The sequence below is a fragment of the Capra hircus genome, chromosome 25, assembly GCF_001704415.2.
Source record: "Capra hircus breed San Clemente chromosome 25, ASM170441v1, whole genome shotgun sequence".
Lineage (NCBI taxonomy): Eukaryota > Metazoa > Chordata > Mammalia > Artiodactyla > Bovidae > Capra > Capra hircus.
The window spans coordinates 27,149,470-27,167,348 of NC_030832.1; the positions used below are offsets into that span (position 1 = coordinate 27,149,470).

Below are 17,879 nucleotides of genomic sequence, written 5' to 3' on the forward strand. Positions count from 1 at the left end.
ACAGTTTATTGTGATCCACACAAAGGCTTTGGCATAGTCAATAAAGCAGAAATAGATGTTTTTCTGGAACTCTTGCTTTTCCATGATCCAGCAGATGTTGGCAATTTGATTTCTGGTTCCTCTGCCTTTTCTAAAACCAGCTTGAACATCTGGAAGTTCACGGTTCACGTATTGCTGAAGCCTGGCTTGGAGAATTTTGAGCATTACTTTACTAGCATGTGAGATGAGTGCAATTGTGCGGTAGTTTGAGCATTCTTTGGCATTGCCTTTCTTTGGGATTGGAATGAAAACTGACCTTTTCCTGTCCTGTGGCCACTGCTGAACTTTCCAGATTTGCTGGCATATCTTTCAGGATTTGAAATAGCTCAATTGGAATTCTATCACCTCCACTAGCTTTGTTCGTAGTGATGTCCACTTAACTTCACATTCCAGGATGTCTGGCTCTAGATGAGTGATCACACCATCGTGATTATCCGGGGCGTGAAGATCTTTTTTGTACAATTCTGTGTATCCTTGCCACCTCTTAATATCTTCTGCTTCTGTTAGGTCCATACCACTTCTGTCCTTTATCGAGCCCATCTTTGCATGAAATGTTCCCTTGGTATCTTTGATTTTCTTGAAGAGATCTCTAGTCTTTCCCATTCTGTTTTTTTCCTCTATTTCTTCGCATTGATCGCTGAAGAAAGCTTTCTTATCTCTTCTTGCTATTCATTGGAATTCTGCCTTCAGATGCTTATATCTTTCCTTTTCTCCTTTGCTTTTCGCCTCTCTTCTTTTCACAGCTATTTGTAAGGCCTTCCCAGACAGCCATTTTGCTTTTTTGCATTTCTTTTCCATGGGAATGGTCTTGATCCCTGTCTCCTGTACACTGTCACGAACCTTAGTCCATAGTTCATCAGGCACTCAATCAGATCTAGGCCCTTAAATCTATTTCTCACTTTCACTGTATAATCATAGGGATTTGATTTAGGTCATACCTGAATGTAGGCCTGGCTTAAGAGGATGCTGAATTTTAGGAAAAAAGACTTGGGAATGAGATAAGATGGTGAAAGGGGAAGGTTAGCTGAGAAAGTAAGATAAGGCTCCCTCCCCACAACACTAGTTTTCCTGAAGGTGGGACTCTGGGTATTGTCTCTTGAGACTGGTGTAATTAGGTCACATTCACATCTGCCAGTACTCAAAAGTCTTTGGTATTTTGAGAAAGGGAAGGGGTTGGGCCAATGAGTTGCCACCTCAATAGTGCCCCTTAACCTGATATATATTTCCTGACCCCAGAAAACTACCCCCTCCTTCCAACTCAAAACTTGAATTTAGGAAACTTGCCCACTCTTGCCAAGCAGTTGAAATTTGGCTACACAGAACTTATAACCAACAGCAAACAGTGTTTTTTGTTGTCAGAAGCACAGCTCATAAGAGTGCCTGGGACCCCTTGTGGGAAGTGCTTTTCTATTTCTGAAATTGTTGCCTTTAAGAGTTGATTCATCCTCAAACCTCTGGTGATTTGAGACGAGGCTGTGGCTTTGTCCAAAGGAATAGCTTTGGACCGCCCTGCTGGGTGGGACTTCCCTGGTGGCTCAGTCAGTAAAGCGTCTGTCTACAATTTGGGAGAACTGGGTTCGATCCCTGGGTCGGGAAGATCCCCTGGAGAAGGAAATGGCAATCCACTCCAGTACTATTGCCTGGAAAATCCCATGGACAGAAGGAGCAGCTTGATAGGCTACAGTCCATGGGGTACAAAGAGTCGGATACGACTGAGCGGCTTCACTTCACTGCTGGGTGGAGGTGTTCTGTCAAGAGAAGGTGGGGCATGGCTGAAGCTCTCCAGGCAGTGCTTCCATTTGGCTTGTGGAACTTGGTACTTAGGAGAATCCCTGAGATTTAGAGCCAAGGAAATGGCAGTGGTTTTCCCACCCTCTTCTGCTTTTGATCCATCTTAAAATGATGTTTGGTTTGAATGGCACGAACACAGCTGAGAGGTTTATGGGTGCTTCACCTGGTAGGGCTCTGGTGGTAGGGTTTGATGGTGGTTCCTTTATCCCTGCTGTTAGAGGTGAGTCTGGTCTCACCCAAGCTCTGGGAATAAGTGGGATTATTAGCAATTAGTTCTTGTCCTTTAAAAGGCTTCAGTGATTGGCCTCACCCTTCAGTAAAAGGAAATAGGGTCCTGGGCCTTCTCTGGTGGTCCAGTGGTTAAGGACTGCGTATTCCCAGTGCAGGGGGCTTGAGTTTGATCCCTGGTCAGGAAATAAGATCCACACGTGACAACAATGAAGGTCCTACTGTGCTACAACTGAGAGCTGAGGTGGTCAAACAAAAGAGTCCCGAGTGTCTAGTGGGTAGATGAGTTTGGGGGACTTTGAGGAGGATGGGTAGAGATGGGTGAAGACAGAAATAGCAACTGAGGGAAAGTTTTGGTGGTTGATTCCAGTGCCAGTTCATCCTTTGGTGAGAAAATAGACCCTGAGGGGTTTGAACTTTGGATCCTCTGCTCTTTGCTGTATTCCCCTGTAGGCAGCACCTGGCTGGTGATAGCCAGGCATGTTTTTTTGATGAGGATTGTAGGCTGGCTGGTCTTCTGAGTTCTAAAGAATATGTTATTATTAACTGAGTTACTGAAAATGTCCTGTGGTCTTGAAGCACTAGGCATCTGGCGTTTTTGAATTGGGACAGGCTAACTTAGGAGGAAGCCAGGGGGAGAATGTTACAGGTGGGTGGGGAGAAGTGTGATGCAGGTCTGATTGCCACTGCATGATTTAATCTTTTTCACCTTTGCCCCCCATCACGTACTGGATTTCAGTAGCTCAGATAATAGTGCAGAGGTTAGGTCATTGAGTCAATCATCCACCAGGGTTTAATTAAAAAATTTCTTTAATTGAATTTATCTGGCCGCACCATGAGTCGTGCAGGATCTTAGTTCCCTGACCTGTATTGAACATGAGCCTCCTGCAGTGGAAGGATGGAGTCTTAACCACTGGACTGCCAGGGAATTCCCTACCAGGGGTTTTTACCAGATCTCATCCCAGTACTAGTTTTATAGACACAGCTCGGGTCCATTGCAGCCATTGCTCTCCAGCGTTCCCAGAACTCAGACTACCTTTCCTACCTTTGGGCCCTCATAAATGACTCTTCCCTCTTGAACTTTTTGTGTTAATAGTTTTAGACAACCGGTTTCCACAAACATCTGTTCACCTCCCCATGCAGTGGTCTTCGTGCTGCTGGGTGTATAAGAACTGAGGAAGTAGTGTCAGGTGGAACTTGCCATCAGGTTTGACTTCTGGGCTTGTAGAAGTCTGGTTCACAGTCCTTATGGTGTTGGCTGTTAGAGCTTTAGGAGACCACTGACTCTAAAATTGCTATTTTTTTAAAATATTGAAGTATAGCTAATCACGTGTGATAATTTTGGGTGCACAACAGAGCAACCCAGTCATACACATGCATGTATCCATTCTCTCGTAAACTCCCCTCTCATCCAGGCTGGGACATAACTTTGAGCAGAGTTCCCTCTACTATACATAGGTCACTCCTTGTTGGTTAAAAAATTCTTAACACTCTTGAGGCAGGAACAGAAGTGTCATGAGATTGGGTCTGAGAATAGTGCTCTGTGGATGGATTGTGCTCTCAGCTTGTTGGATTGTGGTTTCAACCTTAAATCAGGGTAATGGTGCTAGTGAGGAGGGCTGTTTTAACAGGAAGGACAATTGAGAGCCACTAACATGGAGATTGGAGACAGAAAAGGAGCTAGGACTATGGGGTCTGATTGGAGATTCCTTGTATGTAGTGGGGGACCAAGCTCAGGCGATTCTGGATAGAGAATGCCAAGGAGGGAGGAGAAAAAACAAGGGAACAAGGAGCCAGGCTTTTCGGGTAGCGTCCTGCAGGTGTGCCACGGGGTGGCAGCGTTGCACCCGCGCTGCTTCCCAGTAGCTGTTCCCGCAGGATCCTTAGGGCTCTGTAGTGCAGCCCCCTCAGGGTTAACTTGTCTTAGATTTAGCCTGATGGCTATTTTATTATTTTTTTTAATTGGAGGATTATTACAATATTGTAATGGTTTTTGCCATACATCAGCCATGGGTATTTTGTTTTTCCCAGAATTAGAAGGGGAGTGGCCCCATCCTGTGTGCTCTTTGCCTGAATGAAAGTGAAAAGTGTTAGTCCTGTCAGATTCTTTGGCCCCATGGGGTGTAACCCACCAGGCTCCTCTGTCCGTGGAATTCTCCAGGCAAGAATACTGGGGTGGGTAGCTGTTCCGTCTCCAGGGGATCTTCCCAACCCAGGAATTGAACTGGAGTCTCCTGCAATGCAGGTGGATTCTTTACCAGCTGAACTACCAGGAAAGTCCATTGGAGTGGGTAGCCATTCTCTTCTCTAGGGGATCTTCCCGACCCAGGTATCAAACCCAGGTTTCCCGCATTGCAGGCAGATTCTTTACTTTCTGAGTCACCAGCAAGCCAAATCCCTGGAAAAAGTGACAGTGTAGTTGCTCAGTAGTTTCTGAGTCTGCAGCCCCATGGACTGTAGCCTGCTGGGCTTCTCTGTCCATTGGGATTCTCCAGGCAAGAACTGTGGAGTGGGTTGCCGTTCCCTTCTCCAGGGAATCTTCCTGACCGAGGGATCAAACCCAGGTCTCCAGTGTTGCAGACAGATTCTTTACCGTTAGAGCCACGAGGAGGGCTTTCCTTCTGCAAACCTTGGCAATCTGACCAAGGTGGCAAAGCCAAATCCTCTCTGGCAATGTGTGTCTTAAGTTGGATATGCACCTGAATCACTCTGCTGCTGCTGCTCCTGCTAAGTCGCTTCAGTCGTGTCCGACTCTGTGCGACCCCATAGACGGAAGCCCACCAGGCTCCCCCGTCCCTGGGATTCTCCAGGCAAGAACACTGGAATGGGTTGCCATTTCCTTCTCCAATGCATGAAAGTGAAAAGTGAAAGGGAAGTCGCTCAGTCGTGTCCGACTCTTTGCGACCCCATGGACTACAGCCTACCAGGCTCCTCCGTCCATGGAATTTTTCCAGGCAAGAGTACTGGAGTGGGGTGCCATTGCCTTCTCCAGAATCACTTGGCAGTGGGTTCTAAGTTAGCTTGTAGGTCCCTGTGCTGTACAAGTTCTCTAGCAATGTTGATGGTGCTGTTTGAGCAGCACACTCTTAGAGCCAGACTTTGAAGTCCTGCAGGGACTTGTCTGCTCACCACCTGCCCCCTCCGTGAAGGGGAACTTGATTTTGTATAAAACTTTCTCTGTAGACAGTTTGAGCCAGGAGCTAAGAAAAAGGTCACTCAGGGAAGGCTGGGCTCTACATATGGATTTTTCTAGTTAGCATATGCCCAGCTAACACAGACTATTTGTTCTGTTTGCTCTTATTTCAGTCTTGTGATGCTTATAGGTTTGGGCAGAACATGTCCATTGTTTCAGGTGCTTTTTGAAGCCATTGAACTAAGAACAAAAGTATCCTGGAGATCATTGTTGACAGTAATGGGCCAGTTGCTGCTAGGTGATGAGTTAGGTCCTATTATCCTTATTTTATAGCTGGAGATGCTGAGGTACAAACTGACTTCAAGTTTCATAACTGATGAGTGAGGTGGACCAGAGATTTAAATATTGTTTGGCTGTGGAAGTTGTGTGCTTAACTAGTATGCTGTGGCTGGTAGAACTGAGCTTCACCGTACTCTCCCTCCCTCCCCACCCCAATAAAAAGGAAAAAGAAAGCCCCCAAGAAGTCTTTCAACTTAGGGGAGCTGTTTTTTAGAAACTTATCTTGCCTCAGGCCTGCAGTGGATTTTGTACCTGCTCTGTTTGAGCATCTGCTGTGCAGGGAAGTGTTAGTTATGGCTCCATCTCCAAAACAGTAACTTTCTATGAAGTCTTTTTTTTTAAAATTACCTATTAGACATACACAGTAACTGCTATTTATTATTTTTCAAATTCAAAGCATGACACAGGTTGAAAAGATGTCTTTTGGGGGGAGCTTACTCTAATGGGGGAGTCTGGTATAAAAATATAATAGAGTGGTTTGCTCTACCATAGGGACAGTAGGTGGGAGTGCCGCTGGAGCCCAGAGGAAGGCCACCTGTGGGCATGTGAGGACCGGGGTAGGGTTTCAAGGTGTTCAGGTCTAAGGGCCCAGGGTGTGCTAGGTAGGGCATGGGGTGTGAGGAAGCAGTGTTGGGATCCGGGGCTATGTGACGAGAAAGGCAGGAGAGGTTGGATGGGGCCACTCAGGGTCAGGCTGGAAGGCGGACTCAGGTGTCCTAGCGTTAGGAGGGAGTCCATTTCCATCATCAGTTTTGATCACTCAGGCCCTTGATGGTGTTTAACTAGAAGTAGGGAGGTCAGAGGCCTGCTGTGTGTAAGACATGAAGGAATAAACCAGATGGGGGCAGTGAAGTTGAAAAGGAAGGTGTTTGGATGTGAGTTGGAAGAATGACTCCATCTGGGCTTTATGGAACATGGTAGGGTTTCTTGTTTTCTGGTTAGGCTGCGGCTGTTGTCATATCAAGCATAGTAAAAGGAAGACAACTTCCAGTTTGGGAAGTGGTAAGGTCCTGTTCCCTGGTGGCTCAGACGGTAAAGCTTCTGTCTACAATGCGGGAGACCTGGGTTCGATCCCTGGGTCTGGAAGATCCCCTGGAGAAGGAAATGGCAACCCACTCCAGTACTATTGCCTGGAAAATCCCATGGGCAGAGGAGCCTGGTAGGCTACAGTCCATGGGGTTGCAAAGAGTCGGACGCGACTGAGCGACTCCACTTTCACTTTCAAGGTCCTTGTAGAACATAAGTGAACACACGTCTTAGGCTGAATTAAGGCTTGGTTTATAGATTTAAGAAGACTTGGCAGAAAAGGGCTGAGATGGAATGGGGAGCACCTGCATTCATTTTATCGGGTGGCTAGCGACAGAAGATGAGTCCATGGGGTCCTGAGTGTTGGGACTGAGGGGGGCAATGGGAGAAGCTCAGCTTTCCTTTTGGAGTCCTAAATACCATTAGAAGCAATCTCAGGTGACTGCGTAGCCTTGACAGTGGCCATGAGCTTAGCTTCTTGGTAGCTTCCTCCTACAGCAAACCATTTGTTTTCTCCTGCTGCTCTGCTGCTGCTGCTAAGTCGCTTCAGTCATGTCCGACTCTGTGCGACCCCAGAGACGGCAGCCTACCAGGTCCCCCGTCCCTGGGATTCTCCAGGCAAGAACACTGGACTGGGTTGCCATTTCCTTCTCCAGTGCATGACAGTGAAAAGTGAAAGTGAAGTCGCTCAGTCGTGTCCAACTCTTAGCGACCCCATGGACTGCAGCCTACCAGGCTCCTCCATCCACGGGCTGATTCAGTAATCAGAGTAGGGAAACGTTTCACAGACTGTGTGTGTGTGTGGTGGGGGTGGGGTGGGCGTGGAGAATAAATACTGCATTTGCTAGTTCTTGTGTCTAGGGAAGGTATTCCAAGTGAAGCCTTCATATGGCTTTGTTCATTCTGTGCTGGTGTATCATTGTCAATGGCACACCCTGGACTGTCATACCTGGATCCCCAAGTCTGATGATCTGACTCCTGTGTATGGAGTATCTGACCTCCTTGGTGTCTGCCTGTTGCTTTGCATCCATCCCTCCAAGCCAGAAAGAATTGGGGTGCAAAGTGTACCCAGGATGTGGTCTTAGGATGCTGGTTCTGTAGCAGCCTCTGGAAAGACTCCTTAAGGTGCTGTTTTCTAGAAATAAATACTATTTTCTTTTGTTGACACAATTCCATCAAGAGAAGAAACAGCTGCTGGAAGTCATTTCCTGAAGTTTTGCTTTTGTGTTTGGCATGTTTTCTGGGCAAAGTGTAACCTATAATCCCTTTTTGCAGGGGGTGGGAGGGAGCAGCCAAGCCCACTGGTGTCAGTGCCTGAAGGAACCCTAGGAATACTTGCTTTGTGTTCTCCTGTTGGTGGCTCAGACGGTAAAGCGTCTGCCTACAGTGTGGGAGACCCGGGTTCAATCCCTGGGTTGGGAAGGTCTCCTGGAGTAGCAAATGGCAACCCACTCCAGTATTCTTATTTTTTTAGGCTTCTCTGGTGGCTCAGGTTAAAGCGTCTGCCTCCAATGAGGGAGACCCGGGTTCGATCCCTGGGTCGGGAAGATCCCCTGGAGAAGGAAATGGGAACCCACTCCAGTATTCTTGGCTGGAGAATCCCATGGACAGAGGAGCCTGCTAGGCTACAGTCCACAGGGTCGCAAAGAGACAGACACGACTGAGTGACTTCACTTTCACTTTCATCATTTCTCCTGAAAATGGCTCTAATTTTGTAGTTTTTCCCCTATGAAAAATGAAAGAGAAGCTTTGTAGACTAGTCTGTTTCTAAATGCATCTGTTGGATCTTGTTCAGTCGTGTCTGACTCTTGGTGACCCCATGGACTGCAGCATGCCAGGCTTCCTTGTCAAATTCGGCCCCTCACAATTCCAGGCCCTTTGATCATCTCTCTATTTTAATTTTTAGACCTTGGCCACAAGGTTAACTCATGGTTCACAGGTCTAAAGGGCAGACCCTTTAGGGTGGCATTGAAGGAGCCACCAAATGGTGAATGAGGGAGACTATTCCATGTACCTGAGGCAGGAAGGGTGAAGTGTTTGGGGAGCCTGTTGCCCTGTGCGTGGATATGTAGCTCAGGTCCACATGTGCTTCCAGGCTGCAAGTAGGAAAACACACCAAGTACAAGTGGGATTTTCATGTATTGTGTATGAGAAAATCAGAGATTCCAGATAAGTTGGCTGGAACAGCCAGGGGTGGTATGTGGGAGCCATTGCTGGAGAAGGTGCTTCAGCTCTGCTCCAGGTCGTCCACCAGGTAGGGCTGGGTCTCCCTCAGCGCCTGGAGGAGCAGATCCTTGCAGGTCATGTTCCAGGCTGGAACAAAGCTGAAGAGCTTCCTCATCTTATCCGAACTAGTGCGCTCTGCCCGCACTGCCTGGTACTGGTCCTCTGTCAGGACCTTCCCATACAGGGCATCCAGCACCTCATCAACGACTGTGACCCGTGCGATGAGAGCCGCCCGATGCTGTTCCACAAAGTGCAGTCCTGGGGCGAGAGGGAGGAGAGGGGCGGAGCTGGCACCCAGGGTGGGCACTGGAGCCTGTCTATCCCTCTTGAACACTTTTCCCTCAGGTTGCCCTGAATGCAAACCTAAGGGGCAGGGCTCAACAGGACCTACATAGAGTGGGATGCGCTTAACTTTACCTCCTTTTCAGCCAGATGTGGCCCCAGGAGTGTGGGTAGGTGAGTGGGAAGAGTTGGCCCAACTTTGCACGCCCTGAATGCTCTTGGCCTTGACAACAGATTTAGGCTGTGCAGGGGTGCGGTGGGGCGGGGCTGGTGAGGTGTCCAGGTAGGTGAGGTCAGAGATTGAAGGCCTTACCTGGCTTGGCTATCTTCTGGAGAGGGGCCTTGACCTCGGCTGGCACGTTTCTAGCGCCTGTAAGAAAATGTTCAATGGTGTCTCCAAGTCTTTCTGAAGTCTCGGTCTGGAAGCCAAGGTCAGTACCCAGTGCAGGAAGCCTCCCCAGCAGAAGCTTTTATGAAGGGGTAGGAGGAACAGGAAGAGAAAGTGCCTGGAGAGGCAAACGTTGGGGCTGGGAGGGTGCAGATGAAGGGAGGGAGACTGGCCTGGACCTAGGAGTGTGGCGGGGGCGCACTCACCCTTGCTCATCATGGTCTCCTGCAGCTGCTCCGCTACCTCCTGCATGCCCATGTCGCGAAGCACGAGCGCCGTGAGCTCGGCACCGTATGCCTCCAGATAGTAACTGACGAGCTTGTCGGTAAGGTCCACGGCGTCCAGGGGCATCAGGGTCCCCCGGGGGATGCGTCCATAGCCTTCCCGCAGCGGCACTGAAAGCAGTTTCATCTTGAACTTTTTGAACTCGTCCGCGGTCAGGTTCTCCAGAGCATCCAGGATGGCATCGCGTGTGCACCCCATGTCTCCGGGGTCCTCCGCCGCAGCCGCCACTTCCGCTCACTCCGGGTGTCTGCCGTTTGGAAAGCCTCCTCTGGGGCGGGACCAGAAACTCCCCGCCTTCTCTCAATTCCTGTCTCTGCCCCAGAACGTTGCCCTCGGGTGTAAGACTTAACTACTCTCCTGCGCCTTCCCGTCCCCTCCTGGCCATCGGGGGGCGCCCAGATCTCATCCTTTGGCTGATCTCTGAGTGGGGCCCAGATCTCATTCTTTGGCTGATCTCTGAGGAGTGACCCAGACCAGTGGAAAAGGGCTCATGGGTGGTGCCTGCTTCTCTAGGCTTGGACTAGCTAGCTAAATCAGGAACCTGATTTACTGGAGCATCAGGGCTTCGGACTCATGGAATTTTAGAGCCCTGAAATCTCCATGTTTCCCTAAATCTTAGCATCCCCTCTCACATGTCATAGAATCAGAACCCTAACAGCCAGAACCAGGTAGCTTCCCAAATTCCACAAACTGGGGAGAAATGAGGTGTCAAAAAGAGGGTAGAGGTAACTATGTGTGTTTTCTCTCTTTGAGCCTCAGTTTCCTGATGTACAAAATGGGGATGACAACATGCCTTTGTCCACTCTGTAAATATTCCAACATAACATGGGTTACCTGATGGAACCTGAAAAAAGCGTGTTAGTTGCTCATTTGTGTCCGACTCTTTGCGACCCCATGGACTGTAGTCCACACGTCAGCCATTCCCTTTTCCAGGGGATCTTCCTGACCCAGGGAGAGAATTCAGGTCTCCCGCATTGCAAGGATATTCTTTACCATCTGAGCCACCAGGGAAACCTGATGGTGCCTGAAACCTTGCCAAATACCTCCTGGAAGAGCCAGGATTTGTTCCCCCAGGAACTGAATTTCTTGGAAATTGATCACAAGACACACTTGTAATGGTTGAGAAAATTCTTTGCTGAGGGGAAAGTCATGGGTAGAGAGTCATTCTGGGGTCAGGAGGCTTGACCCAGAAGAGTACATGCAAGGTGGCGTGGGTTGATGCTGGAGGCCAGGCCGAGGCTGGAAGCCTTCACTTGCCTTTCACGTGGCTGGGGGGGCCCTGCTGCTCTGCCCCTGTGGACCACACCAGCCTTGTCTTGCACCACATCCTGCCCCCATTCCGTCTCTGAGTTCCAGCTGCACTGTCCTTTCAGTTCCGCAAATGTGCCAGGGTCCTTTGCTTCTCCAAGCCTTGGCACATGCTATTCCCTTCACCTGGAACTCTCTTCCCTCATTCTTTGTCTAACAAGCTCTCAAGATTTTAGGTCTTCAGGGAAATGTTACTTTCTCTGGAGACCAAGTTCAGACTCTCTCCAATTCAAAACACCTGCTACTTATTTGTAGCTCTCGTAACAATTGTGACTGTAAATTGCAACTAGCTCTGTGCATTTGTTTAGCATCAGTCTTCCCTGACAGGCTGTAAATATGCTTGCCCAGTTCATTGTTATAATCTGCAGCATCCAGAGCAGTGCTGGGCCTAAAGGAGCTCAATAAGTTTTTTGTGGGATCAATAATGAGTGAATAGGCCTCATGACTCAAGGGAGATACCAGTAACTAAAGGTGTACCTTCCACATAGTGAAAGTGAAGTCGCTCAGTTGTGTCCGACTCTTTGTGACCCCCATGGACTATACAGTCCATGGAATTCTCCAGGCCAGAATATTGGAGTGAGGAGCCGTTCCCCTCTCCAGGGGATCTTCCCAAACCAGGGATCGAACCCAGGTCTTCTGCATTGCAGGTGGATTCTTTACTAGCAGAGCCACAAGGGAAGCCCTACCTTCCACATAAGCTCTTTAGAAAGAGGCAGTTTCAGGAATATTCTGGCAGTCCAGGGGTTAGGACTCAACGCTTTCACTGCTGTGGGCTTGAAGCCATACAGTCTTCAGTTTTAATCCTGGCTCTCTTTCCTAGGCGGGTATAGGAATCCTACATTTCCCCCCTCTCAGCTGGGTTGTAACGATTGCCATTCCTTCTAGTGCTGTGATCCTGACATTATTAGACATTTATTCACTTAGTGGGTACCCATCTCCCCACTAAAACATGAGTTCTAGGAGGTCAGGGACCTTGCCTGGTTCACTGATGAATCTCCAGCATCAACAGAGTGCCTAGGAGGACTTCCTGGTGGTCCTGTGGTGAATCTACTTGCCAATTCAGGGGACACAGTTCCATCCCTGGTCTGGGAAGATTCCACATGCTGCAGGGCAGCTAGCCCATGTGCTCTCGAGCCCGTGCTCTGCAACAAGAGAAGCCACCTCAAGCAGAAGCCCATGCACAGCCACCAGAGAATAGCCCCTGCTTGCCACGACTAGAGAAAGCCCACAAGCAGCAACAAACACCCAGCACAACCAAATACAAATTAAAAATAAAATAGAGTTTGACTTTAAAAAAGAGTGCCTGAGACAGCAGATGCTCAGTGAAGATTTGCTGAATGAAGAAATGACTGAGGCTGTGTTTATGTGCAACACGTTGTGTTCATGAGCTTCCGGCAGAGTAGCAGGGTCTGCTCCCCATCCATGTGCATGCTGCCCTCCATGTGCTGGGCTGGGGAGTACTGTGTACCAATATCCTCACCATGGGTGGCACTTATGGTCCAGCAGCCAGTGTTCCCTGAGCTTCTTCATTGATTTTTGTGCACTGTGGCCAGAAGGCTACATCTTCCTAGTCCACATATTGATCCTGTCCCTCCTGTGCTTGAAAGCCTCCTATGATCTCAGTGCCCCCAGAATCAAGTCCAAGCTCTCTGGCTTGGCCTTTACAGCGCTTGCTAACTGCCTCGGCAGCACCGTTGGCCTCTGGACCTCTGCACGTGCAGCAGCTGCTCTCTGCTTGGCCTCTTTCCCCTCCTGGTCTGCTTGATATGTTCCTGCTCTCCTCCAAGATGCATCAGGAGTCACTTTTTCTAAGAAATAATAAAAAAATGCGCCCTGTATATAGTCTGTGATCCTTCACCTGCAGTATTTCTAAGCCTTCCAACGGTCCCTTTGGGATAGGGAACAGTGGCCCTATTGTACAAGTGAGAAGAGGCTCAGAGAGGTTAAAGGACTTGCTCAAGGTCATATTACTGAGGGATCATGCAGGTTGGCTGGCTGGCTTCTGGGCCTGGCCTCTGTCTGCTCTTCCCAGTTGGATTTTCTGTCCTTTCTGTGCAAAATGAATTATTCCTTGGCCACACTGGCTGGATACCCCTTTGACCCCTTTCTCACTGTTTGTCATACAGTGTGTTGGGTCACTCTGCTTTCCTCACTAGACTGAGGGCTCCTTGAAGACTCTTTCAGGTCCACAGCACCCAGCACAAGACTTCAAACAGATTCTGCCTTAGTGAGACTTCCTGAAATGACAAACGAATCCGAGGGTCTAGAATCATAGAAACCTATTCCTCAAAAGAGCCAGACACGACTGAGCACACGCATGCACGTGCACACACACACGTGTAACCGAATCACTTTGTTGGACACCTGAAACACGGTAAATCAACTATACTTCAATAAAAAATAAAAAATTAAGAAAAAATATTAAAGATCTACTGTATACTCAGTGTCACGGTAGGTGCTGTAGGAGACTAAGAACAGAATAGTATCTTCCATTTTTCAAATTTACTATCTTCCAGGCGTGTGCTAAGCACTTAACATGCATAATCGCATTTAATTCTCCCAACAGCCCCATGAGGTATGTGTCCCCCTTCACAGAGGAGGAAACTGAAGTTTTCAGAAAGCCCTCTGAAAGCCTGCCCTGGTGAAACATGAGGAAATACAGATGGAGCCACTTGACTCCTAGGCTCAAATTCCAAACTACATCCTAAAAGTACCACTTCTGTTTTCAAAAATTGACGAATTGCAATGCAACCTAAATGTACACCAGCAGAGGACTGGATAAAGAAGATGCAGTACACATATACAATGGAATATTACTCAGCAATAAAAGGGAACCAAAGCACGCCATTTGCAGAGATGTGGATGGACCAAGAGGTTGTCACACAGAATGGACTAACTCAGAAAGAAAAAATAAATATCATATTTAACCATATATATGGAATCTAGAAAAATGATATAGATAAACTTATTTGCAAAGCAGAAAGAGAGACTCAAGCATAGAGAACAAAAGTATGGATACTAAGTGGGAAGGGATGGTGGGGTGGATTGGGAAATTGGGACTGGCATATGTACACTACTACGTATAAAATAGGGAACTAATGAGAACCTGCTGTTTAGCAGAGAGAGCTCTACTCAGTGTTCTACGGTGACCTAAAGGCAAGAAAATCCAAAAATCCAAGAGGATATTTGTATACCCCACTCCAGTACTCTTGCCTGGAAAATCCCATGGACAGAGGAGCCTGGTAGGCTGCGGTCTATGGAGTCACGAAGAGTCGGACACGACTGAGCGACTTCCCTTTCACTTTTCACTTTCATGCATTGGAGAAGGAAATGGCAACCCACTCCAGTGTTCTTACCTGGAGAATCCCAGGGATGGGGGAGCCTGGTGGGCTTCCGTCTCTGGGGTTGCACAGAGTCGGACATGACTGAAGTGACTTAGCAGCAGCAGCATAGCTGATTTACTTTGCTGTACAGCACAAACTAATACAATATTGTAAAGCAACTATACTCCAATAAAAAAGGAAAAAAAATCGTATGTTTATGACAAAAAAATGATAGATTGCTTAGAGAGATAATGCATCTGGGAACATAAGCCTTCTCCAGACTGTCCGGACACGCCCTTAGGAGGGCAGATGTTGCAATACTAGAAAGGATAATGTTAATATTCTCCTCTTGGCAGAATGCTCCAGAAACTTAGCACATTCAGAAGACCGTGGAATAGTGGGAAAAGCAAGTGATGAGGGATATCAGACCCACTCAGATTTGGTTCCCAAACCCTCTGCCTCTTCACTGTGTGACTCAGTGTGGTCACAGCCCTTCTCTGGAGTCTGCACTCACCAGGCCACAGGTATTGGTGCTCTGAGAACAGTGGCTTCTCCAGGGAAACCCCAGGAGGTAGACCCAGAGCCAGCTCATTCTTGGAGATTGGAGGGTGGCTTTCCCTTGTGGAGGTGGGGGATAGGAGCCCTGGACAACTCTCTGGGAAGCCATGGGAATCCCTGTTCCCTTGATCCTGCTTTTCTGGGGGAAGTACTCAGAGTTCTGAGTTTTGACTCCTGGCAGGAAAGAACCACCAGGTCTCACCTCAGGCCAAGCTTCTTGCCCCCTGCACTAAACCAGATCAGCTGGGGTTGGTAAGATGTTTCTTGGGTGTGACCTGACCCCTTTGCCCCCAGCAGAAGTAATTCTTTGATTGCTGGAGCCAGATTGCACCCCTGGGGCCAGAAGGACCTAGATTGCCAAGACATGGGGCAAGGCGTTTAATCTTTTTGTGCCTCATGGCTTCAGTTAAGATAGGAGCAATGATGGGATTGTTATGAGGTTATAAATGGATTAAGAATTGTGTAGCGCTTGGAACAGGGCTAGTACAGACTCTGCTTTTGTCATTGTTACAGTTTCTTAGCCTCAGTTTCCCAATAGGTGAAGCGGGGATGGTATTATTGACCCTACTGGAGTGTAAGAAAGATGCATTGGAAAAATTAATAGTAATAATTGTAATATCAATGTCAACATTTATTGAACATTTTGTATGGGCTTGACATTGTTCAAAAAGTTTTCTATGAATTGGCCTGTTGAATCTTCATAACAATCCAATAGTCTTGATAATAATCCCGATGTGATCCCTATTTTACAGATGAGAAAATCAGGTTGAATGACTTGCCCAAGGTCACACAATGAGGAAAGAGCAGAGTCAAGATTTGAATGTATAGTGGCAGTTGTCAAGGGGCTGCCCAGGTGGCTCAGTGGTAAAGAATCTGCCTGCCAATGCAGGAGATGCAAAAGATGCGAGTTCAATCCCTGGGTCAAGCAGATCCCCTGGAGGAGGAAATGGTGACCTATTCCAGTATTCTTGCCTGGGAAATCCCATGGACAGAGGAGCCTGACGGGCTACAACCCATGGGGTCCCAAAGAGTTGGACAAGACTGAACACACACACACACACACACACACACACACTGGCAGTCATAGCTTCCTAAATCCTTGGTGCCAGAACACTCTGCTTGGTGTTCACTCAGCTTATTACCTATTTAGTTCATTATTTATCTAGATAATAATTTCATCCTCATAACAAGCTTCCAGGAATGAGGTTATTATCCAACTTATCCTTATATTGTAGCTGAAAGATGCTGCAGGTGTGCTCTTATCTCCACCTGCTTTCTGTTTGGAGAAGTGGAACTTCCCTGGATTTCTCAGGGTTCTGGGGAAAAACCCTATCTCCCTACCTCCCTATGGTTATCCACATAACCAGGAGAATTAAATCTGTCGTCATTTATGTAGTTAATTTAGTTCATTTCAGTTCATTTGCTCAGTCGTGTCCGACTGTTTGCAAACCCAGGGACTGCAGCATGCCAGGCCTCCCTGTCCATCACCAACTCCCAGGACTTGCTCAAACTCATGTCCATCAAGTCAGTGAGGCCATCCAACCATCTTATCCTCTGTCATGCCTGTCTCCTCCTGTCTTCAATCTTTCCCAGCATCAGGGGCTTTTCCAATGAGCCAGTTCTTCGCATCAGGTGGCCAAAGTATTGGAGTTTCGGCTTCAGCATCAGTCTTTCCAATGAATATTCAGGACTGATTTCCTTTAGGATGGACTGGTTGGATCTCCTTGCCGTCCAAGGGACTCTCAAGAGTCTTTTCCAACACCACAGTTCAAAACCATCAGTTATTTGGCACTCAGCTTTCTTTATGGTCCAGCTCTCACATCCATACATAACTACTTGACTAGATAGATCTTTGTTGGCAAAGTAATGTCTCTGCTTTTTAATATGCTGTCTAGGTTGGTCATAGCTTTTCTTCCAAGAAGCAAGTGTCTTTTAATTTCATGGCTGCAATCACCATCTGCAGTGATTTTAAGAGCTCAAGAAAATAAAGTCTGTCACTGTTTCCATTGTTTCCCCATCTATTTCCCATGAAGTGATGGGACCAGATGCCATGATCTTAGTTTTTTGAACGTTGAGTTTTAAGCCAACTTTTTCACTCTCCTCTTTCACTTTCATCAAGAGGCTCTTTAGTTCCTCTTCACTTTCTGCCATAAGGGTGGTGCTATATAATACAGCTTTTAATATAGTTAATTGCTCTGATCCAAAAGAATCATAAAACCTCACTTATCTCTTCCTGAGACGCCCAAATGATTATAGCCTGAACGAAGTTCCCAGATTAAGCCCCCAAGGTACCAGGAAGCCTGGAGCAGCTTCCTAAACTGGCCAGCATGCAACATGCAAGAACTTAACATGCAAGTGTTTAAGGAATGTGGGACTTCCCTGGTGGTCCAGTGGTTAAGAATCTGCCTCACAACGCAGGGGGCACGAGTTCGATTCCTCGTTGGGGAGTTAAGATCCCATATGTGTATGTATTCAGTCACTCAGTCGTGTTCAACTCTTAGCGACTCCCTGGACTGTACCCGTCCCCCGCCCCGCCCTCCTCTCCCCAGGCTCCTCTGTCCATGGGATTTTCCTGGCACAATAATGAAGTGGGTTGCCATTTCTTCCTCCAGGAGAAAGATCCCACATGCTACAGAGCAACTAAGTCCAAGCAACTAGAGTGCGCCATAATGAAAGATTCCAAATGACGCAATGAAGATTCTGACATGCAGCAGCAAAGACCCCATGCAGCCAAATTAATTAATTAATTAACTAAAAATAAAGAAGGAAAGAGCTGAAGAACTTACAGGCGAGTCACAAAAGAGAAGGTGTGCTAGGAGCTCTGGCTTCTGGGGAGATTCATTTACTTGCCAAAAAGTTGGAGTGTGATGACCTTGAAGAAGGGGAGTGGGGGACAGCTGCCTCCTCCTTTATAATCAGGGGAAATAATTTCATCTTTTTTCTCACCTGTGGT

General features: G+C 47.7%; 1 protein-coding gene across 1 annotated transcript; it reads right to left on the reverse strand.

Annotated features, from left to right (window-relative positions):
- Positions 8,677-10,042, reverse strand: LOC100861338 (apoptosis-associated speck-like protein containing a CARD). Its single transcript, XM_005697733.3, has 3 exons — positions 9,659-10,042; positions 9,378-9,434; positions 8,677-9,040 (listed from the first exon to the last, which is right to left on the reverse strand). The coding sequence occupies exons 1-3, from the start codon at positions 9,933-9,935 to the stop codon at positions 8,784-8,786; spliced, it is 591 nt and encodes a 196-aa protein (XP_005697790.1). The 5' UTR covers positions 9,936-10,042; the 3' UTR covers positions 8,677-8,783.